The sequence below is a fragment of the Monodon monoceros genome, unplaced genomic scaffold (assembly GCF_005190385.1).
Source record: "Monodon monoceros isolate NGI ecotype Baffin Bay Population unplaced genomic scaffold, NGI_Narwhal_1 Super_Scaffold_16, whole genome shotgun sequence".
NCBI classification, from domain to species: domain Eukaryota; kingdom Metazoa; phylum Chordata; class Mammalia; order Artiodactyla; family Monodontidae; genus Monodon; species Monodon monoceros.
The window spans coordinates 62,681,388-62,697,461 of record NW_021703772.1 but is presented as its reverse complement, the minus strand read 5'-3'; the positions used below and the strand labels follow the sequence as shown (position 1 = coordinate 62,697,461).

The window sequence follows — 16,074 nt, the reverse complement described above, 5'->3', positions numbered from 1 at the left end:
AGGAGTGCTTGGAATGGACACAAGGTGCTCTGTCTTGGAGCTCAAGACCTTGATCTTAGAAGCTTGAAAGGGTAAGAACTATATCCTAGGGGTCTGATCTGACAGGCGGGACTATGAACTACAGAGTCAAGCTTCCTGATCCTTTCAAATATTTGGGGAAAAGAAATAAGTCCTTCTTGGCAGTTTTCCAACATCCTCCACTATATTTAAGTGGTTTCTAGTGCCTAGAAGACCCATTCCTACAGACAATCTTATTTCTGAGAAATAGACAAATTAAAGCCATATTCATAAACTGATTCTAAGTTTGTCCAAAAGTAATTTTCCTATTCATCATGACTCCAAAAACAATAGAACAAAGTGTCATGTCTCACAAAAAGGTTTTCTGTCTAAGCCTCACTTAATCCTCCATTATGTGGGAACATTGTAATTTAAAACAACTAATTAAACAGTTGCTATATATCTGAAGCATTTAAAAGAGCTAAGTACCTCTAGGACTAAATGGATCTTAGCATGATTATCAATGGCTGCTAATATCACAAAGGGGCAGTTAGACATTAGGTGCCTCCTGATGGAAATACATACCTTTATATACAAAGTGTTGTTGCCCTTATACACACACACACACACAAAACCTTGCATGTGTTCAAGCCTCTAGACTAGTGCTATTTTCAACTGGAGCAGGGGAGGGGAATTCTGCTCCCAGAGGACATTTGACACTGTCTAGAGACATTTTTGGCCATCACAATTGGGAGGTGTTGCTGGCTTCTAGTGAATAGAGGCCAAGGATACTGATAGCTATTCTACAATGCACAGGACAGCTCCCCACAATAAAGAATGATTTGGACCCAAATGTCATTATTTCCGAGATGGAAAAACCTTACTCTAGATCTCGCTACCAATTTCTAGGAAATACAGGGGACAGAAGAACATGTTAAAGGACATCAGAGGGTGGGTGCAATGAGCAAAACCCAGACTATGGGAAACACCAGAACAAGTCACTTGCTAACTCCAACATATAGATTTTCTTTGGATTTTTATTTAAATGACACTGTAAAAAAATAATAAGCCAATTGAAGAATTTTTAAAACTGAATGGATATCTGATTACTTTAAAGAACAGTTATTAACTTTTAGGTGTGATCATGATACTGTAATGTTTCAGTCCTTATATTTTAGCAATATAGATACTGAATTACTTAAAGACAAACTTATATGATATCTGAGAACTGCTTCAAAATAATGGAGAGAAGAGATATAGGTAAGACAAAATTAGCTATGAGTTGATGTAATCACTCTGCTTTTGCTTATGTTTAAAACCTTCCAAAATAAAAAGCTTTAAACAATCATTTTAATAATAAAATAGCTAAGTAACCTATAGGCAAAAATGCTCTGTAAACTTCTTATACAAAAGTAAAGTATTCCAAGAGCATGGGCATAGGGTTTAGACTTAGGTTAATATCCTGGTTCGTCTACCCTTGCCTCTTGATCTCTGTAAAGTGGAGATGGTCCTCACACCTACTTTGTAGTACTGATTAATGCGTATATGTGGAATCTAGAAAAATGGTACAGATGAAACGATTTGCAAAGCAGAAGTAGAGACACAGATGTAGAGAACAAACGTATGGACACCAAGCGGGGAGAGGGAAGGTGGGATGAATTGGGAGATTGCAATTGATATATATACACTACTATGTATAAAACAGATAACTAGTGAGAACCTACTGTATAGCACAAGGAATTCTACTCGGTGCTCTGTGGTGACCTAGGTGGGAAGGAAATCCAGGAGGGAGGGGATATATGTATACGTATGGCTGATTCACTGTTATACAGCAGAAACTAACACACCATTGTAAAGCAACTATACTCCAATTAAAAAAAAAAAATTGAATATGATAGTGATTGATGCCCTGGGAGTGACCCTCCCCTTTTCCATTTCCCACAAGAGCTCCAAACAAAGACGGAAAATAAAATGAGGCAAATCCTCCCCCCAGTACTGGCACTTTTTAAAGACTTTGATCCAGGTCATTCATTTCCTTCCTGTACAAATCTGGCTGTGGCCAGGAGATCAAAGCACTAACAAGGAAGTATGAGGATTCTTTTTTAATTTCCTCTGATTTGTTTTTTTTTTTTTTTTACACTCTTCCTTACAGAACACATAGCAATAAATAAATGAGGTAGAGAGAAATAGGAAAAAATACCTCATTGTAAAACCTCCTTACATGTGTGAGATTCACTTTAGGGCCATGAACCCTGAAGGATTCATGACTTGTATGATTCCAGAAACAATGAGGTTTAACTCTGGTTCAACAATTACTTGTATGTACTTAAAAAAATGAACAAAATCTTGATTAAGGATTCCTGCCCAGATATTTTACAAAGCTCACTTCCTTTCCTTCATTCCTTTCTATAAGAGCTGCTTGAATGCTTGTACCCCGCCAGCTTTTTTCCAGAAGGTCCGTCGGCAAAGTCATGAGGCAGCTGTATTGGTGACTTGAGACTTGGCTGCAGGGTGTTCACGTGGAATAAATCCAAACAGTCTGTTTTGGCTGCCTTTTATTTTCCCTAAAATAGCATTTCCTGCAGTACCATTGCATTTGCAATAAAGCACTCATTTTTATCCACTTGTAAATAAGGGATAAAGACACAGACTGTTGGCTGGTGGCACAGGCCTCTGGTTCTGTTCTTGCACAAGGTAGGACTTCCTCCTGCTGTAAATAAAGTCCCTCATGAACAGTAATCATCAGACTTGGACCAGAGGACGAGCTGAGCTCTAGCTCTGCCACACACCATTTAACCCTGAACAAGCCACTCCATCCTTTGCCGGTTCAGTTACCTTATTCGTAAGACAGTATTATAATACTGGCCCTAATGTCCTCAGTGAGGGGTCTAATAACAATAACCACTGGAATTTACATAACACTTTGAAGTTTACACAATACTGCAAAATATAATGTATGATTTGTCTCTATTATTAATCAAAAATATTTTCTTCACTTGCCACAATAAAGAATTTATTGTTTGCTTTACAAAGTACTCAAAGGGGAGTCCTTGACTCTGGACTTGCTATCTGTGACATCCAGACACACACTACCATCTCTAAAACTGCCGGTACCAAGTCTAAATTCTCCATAACTTTTCCAAAGTTAAAGAAGACCCAACCTAGAGGCAACACAATCTCTTTCAAAAGAAAACATGTAAGTTAGAAATTACAACAGAACTATACCAGAAATTCTGCTAGGAAATGGAAACACAAAGACAAATAGCACAGACTCCTCTCAAAGGAAAATAACATACAAGAGAAGAAAGCACTGGAGAAGTTTTTTGTTTTGTTTTAATGTACTGTGTGATGACAGTGAGGCTGCAGCGTGAATCTGGACACACATACGAGTGTTTCTTCCATTAAGAGCACAATTTGAACACTACAGTAAATAGGAACACTTTGCTCATAACCAGTTTATGTTAGCTCCCACCCTCGGCATGGCGCCATGTTGGGAAGTGTAGCAAGATGGCTCTTTCATTAAGCATACAATATACCAAAGGAAGGAATTTAGAAACAGTCAAGAACTAAAATCCTATCAAAATGATCAAACAATAAAAGAGTTGTCCCATGAGAAGAGACTAAAACCTAAATCTTTAGTTGGAAACATAATAACCAAGAAGTTTATGATCAAGGTTTCTAAGGTACACAAAATCTATCCACCGATTATTAGAATACTAGATTATTAAAATAACTCCTTGAAGTCTGAAATGCAGTATGCCAGAAAGAATGCCAGGGTAAGATATATAAAAACTCAAAGAAGCTCTGGGTAAATTCATAAATGATAGACCTATAAGCGCTTTCGAGAGAAAATGGGTATGTCTGAGACTAAAGACAGAGTTAGATGGACCAGAGGATGGACACAGCAGAATAATTAGTATATTCTTGTATTCTAACAATTCTATGTAAACCTCAAGAGAGGCAGATTACTCTTTACTCATTTGTAAGAAGTGATTGCACCTTCTTATTTTGCTTATGGTCATATTTGAACATTATACATAGAATACTGTGATTTGTATGCTTTATCTTGTGGTGATCAGTTACAAATTGATATAGTATTCTTCCATTACACAGATAGCCATTTTCAAAATGTAACACATTCCCAAAGGTAATCTGGAAAACACTGAGTCCATAAGAGCAGAAAAACTGAGACATTTGACCTAGAAGTTTACCATGGTAACGTACTAAAAGTTAAAATTGACCAAACTGGATTTTGTACTCATTGACTTTTTGTGATTCTGTGTTAAAGTTAAAAGTTTCTTACTTCAAGACATACAGAAACTTGAAGTGCTAAGGCAGGACAGACTCAGAATGTCTTGCTAAAAATAGACTCCTATCAGAACATCACCTCTAATCCACACAAGAATCTGCCAAGAGATTTCAATAACAAGAGGCATATTGTAGGCATTTCTGTCCATCAACAAATTGATTAAAATGCCAAAGGGACAAAGGTGAAACCAAATACAGTGCAAAGACTGTAAGGGACTCACGGCAGTTTTTCTCATCAGTTCCATCCAAGCAGTCTGTGGAATGGTCACATCTGAATTCTGCTGGGATACATTCACCGTTGTCGCACGTAAACTGATGGCTTGAGCATGTTCTCCCAGCTGTGAAAGGAAAAAAATATTACTTTGTAATTACTGAAAAACACAGACCAACTAACAAATATGACAGTAACATTAACCCAGCTACTCTAAGGTAGACATCTTACAATGTGAAAGCAAAAGTGTTATTATCAGGATACTATCAAAATGCCCAGAATCATATCAACATTCAAGGTTGTGAGTGTAGACAATTATATTATCAACATGTGTTGAGAATACAATATAGCTTGAAAACCTATACAGTAAAAAGGATGAATGAAATAAGAATTTTGCAGGTATAGGTATTAATCAAGGATCAGTAAGGTCCCCCTCATTGAAATCCTTGTTTAAACAAGAAGGAAACATGCCAAAGAGTAAACAGTGGTTATTTCTGAGTATTTGGAATGGGTGATTTTTTTTTCTTTAGAGTTTTCTCTACTATATAAGCTTTCTACATTGAATACCTGTCAATTTCATAAACATAAATTTAAGCTAGCTTGATTTTATCCTAAGTTGATTAGGGTAGGTGAGAGTAGAGCACCAGTAGTTTATCAAATTTGCCTCTGGATAAAACAGACAAAATCAAATGAATCAATATTCCAAGCATCATGTGAATTCTATTCTGTGAGTCTGAGGCAGGAATTTTTTTTAATTTATTTGTTTTTATTTATTTATTTTTGGCTGCATTGGGTCTTTGTTGCTGCACGTGGGCTTTCTCTAGTTGCGGCGAGGGGGGCTACTCTTCGTTGTGGTGCGTGGGTTTCTCATTGGGGTGGCTTCTCTTGCTGCAGAGCATGGGCTCTACGCACACGGGCCTCAGTAGTTGTTGCACAAGGGCTTAAGTGTTTGTGGTTCGTGGGCTCTAGAGCACAGGCTCACGAGTTGTGGCGCACGGGCTTAGTTGCTCCGCAGCATGTGGGATCTTCCCAGACCAGGGCTCGAACCCGTGTCCCCTGCATCGGCAGGCAGATTCTTAACCACTGTGCCACCAGGGAAGCTCTGAGGCAAGAATTATGATGGGACTTTTTAATTGTCCACATAAGAGAGAAGCATTTGGGGAAAAGATGATCTAATAAAAAAATAATGTAAAATTTAAAATGCAAGAGTTACCTTATAAAATCCATACTCAGTTAAAATAGTATGGAACATTGCTCATAAATTATTGCAGTAAAGTTATTTCCAGTCTCCCCAAGCAGTTGCCCTTGGTAGTTCCCATCCCCTCTATGTAGTATTATTATCAAGGGGTCATCCACCACACATTGCATCACAATCTACAGCTCAGCTTTCTTCCTACTCTGTGTGGGGAGCAAGGGAAAATGGAACCAAATGGCATATCCAGCCAAAAGATAAATAACCCATCATTCATTCATTCAGTGTCCACTTATCAAGAACCTACTATCTGCTAGACAGAATACCAAGCCTTAGGGATACAAGCTGAATAAAGCATAGTTACTGCTCTCCAGAGCTTCACAATCTGGCACTGAGTACCTACTAGGTCACCCTTTTCCTCTAGGACCTCTGAGAGGCCAGCCAGAAATATCAGAGCCCAGAACAGATTTCCTAGAAACAAGGATTTGTCCCTGCTCCCTACTATGCCTGGTACTTTTCCTTCCTCCTTTCAGTCCTTCTGAACTACTGTCCCCCACCTCCCTCCCTTTTTGCCACTCCACCTCAGATCCGGATGCACGTAACTGGACCTGATGTAGATATGCCGTGCTCCTATCTGGCCTTGACTAGCTCCTGTCTGTGCCCTCCTCAAGACTGCCATTTGTCACCACCACCACCCTCCACAGACCTACATAGTTTGCTGGTTTCCCCTGAACCACTCTGTCCCAAGGATCACCATCTCTTTGTTGCTGGCAGACCTCGTGACCAGCACTGACAAGCCCTAACAGATTGTTTAATTATACAGTCTACATTTTACCTTTACACCAAAGTCAAACTCATAAGTATTGAGAATTTCCATTATCTTCCTCAAAAGAAGGCTTCTAGTGGCTCGACTGAAGAGAGTTCATACTCCCATTGCTGGACTCAAAATTCCTGGACTTAATTCTAATTTTTTATAAATACATCCAGAACCTACTGAAGCCCACAGCATCTCCACTGCTAGTCACCTAACAAACAAGTTCCCACGTGACGTAGCCATCAAAAATATCTGTTTCTTCTTTGATCTTTGCGGACAATGTCCATGTGAAAATGCCAACAGGATCTTGGCTATCTCAAAACCAACACACAGTGATGATAGATGTCCATGATTTGTGGGATGTGCATTTAATGAAACAGAATGTGGGGAAGTTTAAAGGTGAATGCTACACAGTGATCAGAGCTGGACTTTTCCAGAGGACAACTGAGGTCAAGAGCCTGAGGTGGTTCATTACAGCCTTGTATCTTCTCTCCAATTTCCACCTCAGTCCAACTTAGACTCGTTAAAAGGTTTTAGTTTGGGGTTTTTTTGTTGTTGTTTTTTTCTTTTGTCTTATAAAAACACAGGGAAAAGATGGTGATGTTTTCTCTTCTAGACATTGAAGTTTGAATTATGGGAATGTAAAATTCAGGACTTCTGCAGCTTTCATGCAATCATGAAAAGCCAATAGGCTAAAAAGATGGCAGGGCAGGGCAGAACAGTGGAAGAAAACTCGATGATGTCACTGATCCAAGGAACTGAGACTTTCCATTATCTTCCAATCAATTCTGGAACAATGCTACGTTTAGGCTTTATGGGTGAGATAATAAATTCCCTTTATGCTTAACTTTTTTGAGTTGTGTTTTTCACTCTTTGCAGCCAAAAACATCCCCATTGATACAAGAATAATTTTAAATTACACAAGTATCCTTAAGAGAAAGGAATGCTACAGATGACAGACATCTTTCTCACATGTTGCCATCTTACATTCACCCAAGATTATGCTCTTGTCCAAAACTGTTTAAGCCCAATAAAACACTCTTTTCCAGTTCCATCCCAAAGAAATCAGAATGGAAGTGTCTCTTCCAGGTTACTGCCCTGAACCCCCTCAATGTCCAGGAATCAGCAGTCGCCCACGTCCTCTTCCTTGCTACTATTTGCTTTCTGGTTCCAGCTCATCCTACGATGGCTCTAGCAGCCGTCACTGAAGTGCCTCCAGCAGACCTCCACTTCCACTCAGTGAGAAAGAAGAGAGTTTAATAGTGGGGCAGAAGGGGTGGAAGGTTTTGCCTGCACAGTGTGCTCCAGGAGCACATGGACCCATCCAACTGCCAACCAGACAAATGAAGACCTCCACATACAGGTACCAATAAGTGTTTTGTTTCTTTCTTAAGCATAACATAACCTGAGTTAAATACTTGGAATCTATCCCATGTCCAAATCACTGGCTATATTGATAATTCTTCAGCACATTCACACCTTCAGTATCATCCAACCCCTGAGTGAGACGGCTGGCACAGTTTCCCTTGTCCTTCAAGGCCCAACTCTGCATTTATAAAGATTCATTCCATCGTGTTTTGTATTTGTAACAGGTTGGAATTTAAGGTGACCAAAGGGCCAAAACAAGATTCCCCTACAAGCACTTACGGCAATGCCGCCGTTCATCTGAGCCATCGATACAATCTTCTTCCTCGTCACACACCCAGTGGACAGGGATGCATAGCTCCTCACTCTGACACAGGAACTGGTTGGAACGGCAAGTAGGGTGAGCTAAAATAAACCGGAAAAAAACTCATTATGTCTAACATCCACCCTATTATACCAACAAACGATGCTCGTTTCAAAAGAAGTATGTCAACTCCTGCTCAATATATTCGATAGCAAATATAAAAAACCTTAGAGCCTGTGGACTTTAACCAGTGTTCACTGTCAAGTAATCTCAGCAATGGCATCACAACAAAATGATGATCCAAAGCAATACAAAATACAGAGAATAAAACAAACAGCCCAAACACACATTCATACAAAGTTATGACCAAAAAAATATTAAATTTTTAATTTCAATAAAATCAACCATGAGTTTATAATTATTAAATTATTTGAAGTGTTTTGTAATAACTAATAGTAAAACATCATGATAAATTGTAAAATCCATGAGATTTGGAAAACAAGACCCAAAATCAAATAATTTATTATTTCCACAATTTTCTTGCTTTACAATCTTCAGCAGGTTCTCTGAATTGCAATGTATGCATCATAAAATGGGGACTATATTTTTCTCACGGTGTGCTATAAAAAAAAGTAGAATGGAATATTACTCAGCCATAAAATGAAACGAAATTGAGTTATTTGTAGTGAGGTGGATGGACCTAGAGTCTGTCATACAGAGTGAAGTAAGTCAGAAAGAGGAAATCAAATACCATATGCTAACACATATATATGGAATCTAAAAAAAAAAAAAATGGTTCTGATGAATCTAGGGGCAGGACAGGAATAAAGATGCAGATGTAGAGAACGGACTTGAGGACACGGGAAGGGGGAAGGGTAAGCTGGGACGAAGTGAGATAGTGGCATGGACATATATACACTACCAAATGTAAAATAGATAGCTAGTGGGAAGCAGTTGCATGGCACAGGGAGATCAGCTCGGTGCTTTGTGACCACCTAGAGGGGTGGGATAGGGAGGGTGGGAGGGAGACGCAAGAGGGAGGGGATATGGTGATATATGTATATGTATAGCTGATTCACTTTGCTGTACAGCAGAAACTAACACACCATTGTAAAGCAATTATACTCCAATAAAGATGTTAAAAAAAAAAATAAGTAGAGTAACATATGTGAAAGTACCATGTAAATAAGTTGCGAGTGATTGTCATTGGTATGTTTTTATCATCATCATTATGGGACATTGATAAATTGCTGGTATGACTGCTCAATTATCCCTTCATCTCAGAACACACTGTTCCTGACTTTCTGCTCCTAGTGTTTAACCTAAAATGAACTCAGTAAGCCCCAGAGGAGGCAAATAGATAGCACTTGATCATATCTCTACAAATAGAACTACTCCCTTACTCAAAGTGTGGTTTCCAGACTAGCAGCATCAGCATTACCTGGGAGCTTGCAGAAATGCAGAATCTCAGGTCCCACTTCAAACATGTGGAATTAAGCCCTACACTTTAACAAGCTCCCCATGTGATCCATTTCTGCATGAAAGTTTGAGAAGCACCTTATAGGACCTAATCCCCACACTTCTCCCATTTTCAAATGCATCGTCATCCAAACAATACACCAAAGTTTGTCCTGTTGTGCCACAGGATGGCCAACGATTCAAAACAAATTTTCGCCTCCTTTCTTGGGTTTTGGATGATAACCCTTGCCCGTTCACCTGTCAGAATGAATGAAATTGCAGTAGTGTGATGGATCACCTATGGCAATGTGGGAGAGCAATGGACATAAGGGTTGGGATTAGTGCACCAACTGGGAAGCCTTTAATAAATAATTTAGCTTCTCTATGCCTCAGTTTCCTCATCTGAAACCTGCCTCAGAATATTGTTGAGAGAACTAAATGAAGAAATATATGAAAGTGATTTTATAATTCTTCTCTAAATTAAAGAGTTAAATTGGGGGTTTATAATATTATCACGTTTTTAACTATTATTTAAAAAACATAAACCGCACTAGCCCCTTCTGTGACCTCTTGATAGTAATGCACACAAGTTCTACTACCTCCTTTTTATAAAAACAGACTCTTCCTTGAATTACAAATCACAGCAGTACAGACGACATTATTTTTTTGTTCTTCTTAGTGCACAAAATTTGCAGACTGAATAATCTGAAATAATCGTTTATAGGCTTCAGAAAACAGCTCAGAAAGTTGGTTCCATACCAAGGTCATGGGATAAGAGTAAGATAGAAACTGATGTGAATTGAACCTCGTGATCAAAAGGGACTGAATTCTTAATGCCACCAGCTCTCTATCTCAAAAGATTGGAGCTCAGTCCAATCTACTACTAAAGGCACAACTCTTTCTCTTTGTTACAGCTGAAATGACCATGAAGCACTTCTGCTACTCAGAACAGAGCTTAGCCCCACCGCTCTTCACTTACGGCAGCCAATTTCATCCGAGCCATTCGCGCAGTCTCTGGTCCCATCACACCGCCAGGACGCAATGATACAAAGCCCAGGTTGGCACTGAAACTCATCACTGTGACATTCTGTAATCCCACAAGCAAGAGAAAGCCAGTTTGAAAAGTTACCCACACAGATATTTCAAAAAAATACAAATTTTTGATGAAAACAAAAAATTATTCAACTAATTAGTAATCAAAGAATGTAAATTATTTATACAATTCGGAAAACATTTTTATGATTATATTCTGTGTCCGGGTCTGCAGGAAAGTCATTTTCACACACAGCTGACTAGAGTGCACCTTGAGGTAACCAATCTGGAAAGCAATTTGACAAAAGGTATCCTGCTTTTTAAAAGTGCTTATTCTTTAACTTAATACTTTTACTTCTAGGTAATTTTTTTTTCCCCTTAAGGAACTAAGCAGAGAATTAAAGATTTATGTGTAGAGGTTTTCATCATAGCATAATTTATAATAAAGGAAATTGCAAACCTCGTAAATGTCCAATAATATGAAAATGAATAAATTTTCTTATATCTATATATATCATATTAGGAACTCATTAAAATAGTTATGAAGAACTTCTAAATGATTTGGAGAAATATTTGTAATATTTCATTACACATTATAACAAAGACAAGGATGCCAAATTTTACCTGTAACAGAGTCATATATAGCAGAAAAAAAGCACAGAAAAGGCCAGAAAGTTAAGGGTGGTTATCTCTGATACCATCATGAGTAACTTTTCATTTGTGGGACTGTGCTTTTTTCAGTTTGCCACCCTACAGTCTTTTTAAGTGCCTTTTTATTACTAAATCATATACATCAATTTATGGTTCTTCATTCTTAGATACAAGACCAATATTATGGCTTTTTGGTTGTAACTTATTTGTAAGATGCCAGGTACGGCTCTTCTCTGCCAACCAACAAAGGCCAAAAATAAACAAACAAAAATCTCTGCAGCCAATCAGAGTGCACAAACTTGGCATCAAACTAGCCACACTTCCAAGTGGCAGTGATATCCCCTAGTGATACCAGAAAGTGAATATAACTTAAACAAGTTCGTTTAATTCAACCAGTATATCCTGCAGTTTTCCTAGTTCTCCCCAGGGGACTAATTTGGCAGTTAGCGATCCTCTGAGTTTCCCCAAATATCTGACCAGCAACCTCCCCATACATTATGTGCCAAGTATGAATTTTATTTTTAAGAGAGCAGCCAACACCAGCCCAACGTGGAGAAGACTCAAAATTATTCTTTCACAAACCCATGGTGGTAGAGGAATAATTCGGGGGGTTGGAAGAATAATTATACTTTCCCCATGTATTTAAGCAATCATGCTAAATTACCCATTTCAGTGTTTGACTAATTAAACTGAAATTAAGTAAATATACAGATCAAGTACCTACTCCTAAAATAAATAAACAATGTGCTATCCTGTCTTGTGTAAATGCAGGCCTATCATGAGCATGACATAAACACAGTTAAGTGATCTATTCCTAGGGGATATAGGCTACTTTGTTCATGGAATGTTCAAATCTGATTGTCTGGTAGTGACATACTGATTTATAATGTATGCTGCAAATGGTCAGAAACTTTCCTTGGCTAAATGGTGGTACCGAGTGGTACAGGAATACGTACACCCAAATACCTTCTATAGACTAATGCATGATGGTGGTTGGTGGTGCAGGTCTGGGGTTGGTGGTGCAGGTCTCTTATCAACTACCTTTAAAACACAACAACCTCCCTTGCAAAAATGCCCCTAAGGAATGTACAAATTCACTCTGGAATCCCAGAACTTCTCATTGGATTTTGTTCTACAAAGCAATATTTCCATGAGAGATTAGAGGCTTTGGAGGTTTAGCTATTAACACAACATATATTAAATCACTTTTATCAATTAGGTCTATTGTTAGAAATCCAACATAATACATCTGTAAATTCAGTACATTTGTTTCCCTTAGTATCTAATAATTTCTGGTTGAAAAATTATAACAATCTAAAGGTCAGTCTACCTACAAAGAGTTTCCTCTTGCTGGAAAAATCATACACTTAGAAACTGGGCGTACTGAAGCAAATTCTCAGAACAATATACTGCCTGTTTTTAAATATATGTATAATTAGTGTTATTTCTTAAGCAACATTTTTGTTTATTTGTTTTTTTTTCTTTTTTCATTTCTTAAGCAATTTTTATTACAAGTCAAATTTTGAGTTTGTTTTTGCTAAAATATGAAGTTAAGCACATCATGAAAAGAACACAAAATAGATACCCGAAAGTCATTTTTTAAGCACTTCAAAGTCAATTATTTAAAAATCACACATTAGGGCTTCCCTGGTGGCTCAGTGGTTAAGAATCCACCTGACGATGCAGGGGACGCGGGTTCGTGCCCCGGTCCGGGAAGATCCCACATGCCGCAGAGCAACTAAGCCCGTGCGCCACAACTACTAAGCCTGCGCTCTAGAGCCCGCAAGCCACAACTACTGAGCCCATGTGCCACAACTATTGAAGCCCGCGCGCCTAGAGCCCGTGCTCCACAAGAGAAGCCACCACAATGAGAAGCCCGCTCACCACAACGAAGAGTAGCCGCTGTTCGCGGCAACAAAGACCCAATGCAGCCAAAAATAAATAAATGAATTTATTTTAAAAAAAAATTCCCAATGCTAAGCCCAGCAGCTGGCATTATAGGGAAAAAAAAAATCACACATTAAAAAAAAAAATTTAAACTGATAGGGGAAGTTTTACAATTATGTAACTCTTTCTAGTTAGTATTTTTCACATTTGACCTCCCAAATACTCAGTTATCTAAAATAATATATCAAGCCCAATTCACTCAACTTATCAACAGATCCATGGTAATTCATTTGTCAAGTTCATCTTTTCAATATTAACTTCCATGCCTGTTATAACTCCCAAATGACTATTGTTTGGAAACATCTCTGCAGAAGAACAAATGGATACTCTATCATTTGCTGGGTGGCATCTTAGTAATCAACCGAATGCTCCACTAGTGTCAGAAGACTGTCATCCATTCTATTACAAAGGAAATATGTGTTGTTGAAAAACAAACTGCTAGTATAGCACAGGGAACTCTATTCCATACTTTGTAATAAACTATATGGGGAAAGCATCTGAAAAAGAATAGATATATGTAGATATATAACACAATCACTTTGCTGTACACCTAACACAACATTGTAAATCAACTATTCCCCAATATAAAATACATTGTTTAACAATAATAAAATAGAAATCAAACAAAAATAATAATAAAGTTCCAAAACAGGCAAAAATAAAAAATAAATTTTAAAAAACACACACTGTTAGTGAAAAGGTCTAGATCAAGTTTGATAACAATTTCAGCTGCCCCTGATTTCAACTGGTTTGTATGCACTTTATCTTCTGAGAGTGTTTTTTGCACAGTCTCCGGACGCACAGGCTCAGTGGCCATGGCTCACGGGCCCAGCCGCTCCGCGGCATGTGGGATCTTCCCGGACCGGGGCACGAGCCCGCGTCCCCTGCATCGTCAGGCGGACTCTCAACCACTGCGCCACCAGGGAAGCCCTGAGAGGTTTTTTTTAAATAAGTAGCCTTTACTCATAACCCCTCCAAAGGTTACTACATATTATCTATACTTCATTGTTTAATAATTTGAAGTCCAAAGAAGGTGGGAGTGGGGGAATTTCATACTTTGGAGCTAAACATAGTTTATGAAAGAAAAAAATCTAAATAGAGCAAAATTTAACACTTCTTTCAACAAATGCTCTCTAAACATCCATATTCAACCAATCCATTTTTAACCAAGAGGTAATTTTGCAAACAATCTTTTATAACTTTAAAACAGTCTCCCTCTAATAAAAACCAAAGAGGAAAACATCATAATCCACACTGAAATAAAAACCTATCATTAAGAACCAGGCAGTCATTGACAAGGAACCATTAGAACCAAAGGGACACCCTACTTTCCCAGGCTGGCCCTGCCTTTCCCCAAAATCAAAATAGATGGTGCAAAGATGAAAAAACTATTTGTGTGGTACTTAAATGGTATGCACCATTCTAAGTACTTTGTAAACTTTTTGTAAACTTTGTCATTTAACCTTCATAACAACCCTACAAGATAGATGTCATTATTATGCACATTTTACAAATAAAGAAACTGAGACACAGAGCAATTCAGTAACTTGCCCAAGATCAAATAGCAAACATGTGCAAAGCAAGATCTGGATCTGACAGTTTTGGTCCAGCATCTGTGCTGTACTGACTACCAGTGCTCTATGTTCTCTTCAAACCAGAAAAAAAAAAAAAAATTCCACCAAAAAAATGAATGTAAAAATTTGATTATTTTCCAAAGTTGCTATCAACATTCACTGGATTCATTAACTGGACTGGTGTGGAATCCACACCACACCATATGCTCATATAATACAATTGGAGAAGAGTAGTCTACTTAGCAACAAACATTACACATAAAAACAAAGGAAAGTTTGCAACAATCAAAAGCAATGCAAGGAGGGAGGGGTGTGGGGGAGGGATGTATTGGGAGTTTGGGGTTAGCAGATGCAAACTATTCTACAGAGAATGGAAAACAAGTTCTCACTGCATAGCACAGGGAACTATATGAAATATCTTGTGATAAACATAATGGGAAAGAATATGAAAAAGAAGGTATACATATGTATAACTGAATCACCTTGCTGTACAGTAGAAATTAACACAACATTGTAAAACAACTACATTTCAATAAAATTTTTTTAGAAAAAGCAATGCTGGGAAAAAAAAAGAAAAAGAAAAAAAAGCAAAGCAGGGAAATCAAAAAAAGAGTTTCAATCTCTTCAAGAAAAATTACAATAGACATAGGGATAAACTTGTTTTTCAACGTTATAGTGCCCCAAGCTGGAGAAAAACAAGAGTAATCCTTTCTTCATAAAGAGCCATAGCCCAAGCTTCCTGGTTTAAGTGTTGGACTAAGAATGTGTTAAGATAAGATACTGGAGTAACAGATAATGCCTAGAGGAGGGAAGAAGTTTGTTTTTCCAGAAGGGGCACAGCACGGAATTGAGAGCACCACTTCTGTATCCTTTACAAACTCTGGCACAGTGCTAGGCACATGTGGGACAGTAAACACGTATTCACCAGGTAATGAAGATTTCTCTTTGTAAAATTACATATCAGAGATTCATAAAACCATCAAGGCAAACAATGAGTCTTTTAATTGGAGTTTACTATCTTAAATCTATAGAAAGAAAAATGAAACCTGGTATAATTTGAAATAGGAGGAATATCTAAAAGTTTTAAAAAGAGAAAAATATTGAGTCATACTAATGTTTCATTCTTTTTTGAATTTTTTTAAATTTATTTATTTTGTTTTATTTTTGGCTGCGCTGGCTCTTCGTTGCTGCGCTGGGGGCTACTCTTCATTGCGGTGCGTG

At 38.0% G+C, this 16,074-nt stretch overlaps 1 protein-coding gene across 1 annotated transcript in view; it reads right to left on the bottom strand.

Moving 5' to 3' along the window:
- Positions 1 to 16,074, bottom strand: part of LRP2 (LDL receptor related protein 2) — a 197,641-nt gene that overhangs the window by 150,364 nt on the left and 31,203 nt on the right. The window contains exons 2-4 of the mRNA XM_029225973.1: positions 10,629 to 10,736; positions 8,170 to 8,292; positions 4,527 to 4,643 (exon numbers count right to left, since the gene is read on the bottom strand). Of these exons, the coding sequence (XP_029081806.1) occupies positions 4,527 to 4,643; positions 8,170 to 8,292; positions 10,629 to 10,736 (348 nt within the window). The remainder of the gene's footprint in view (positions 1 to 4,526; positions 4,644 to 8,169; positions 8,293 to 10,628; positions 10,737 to 16,074) is intronic.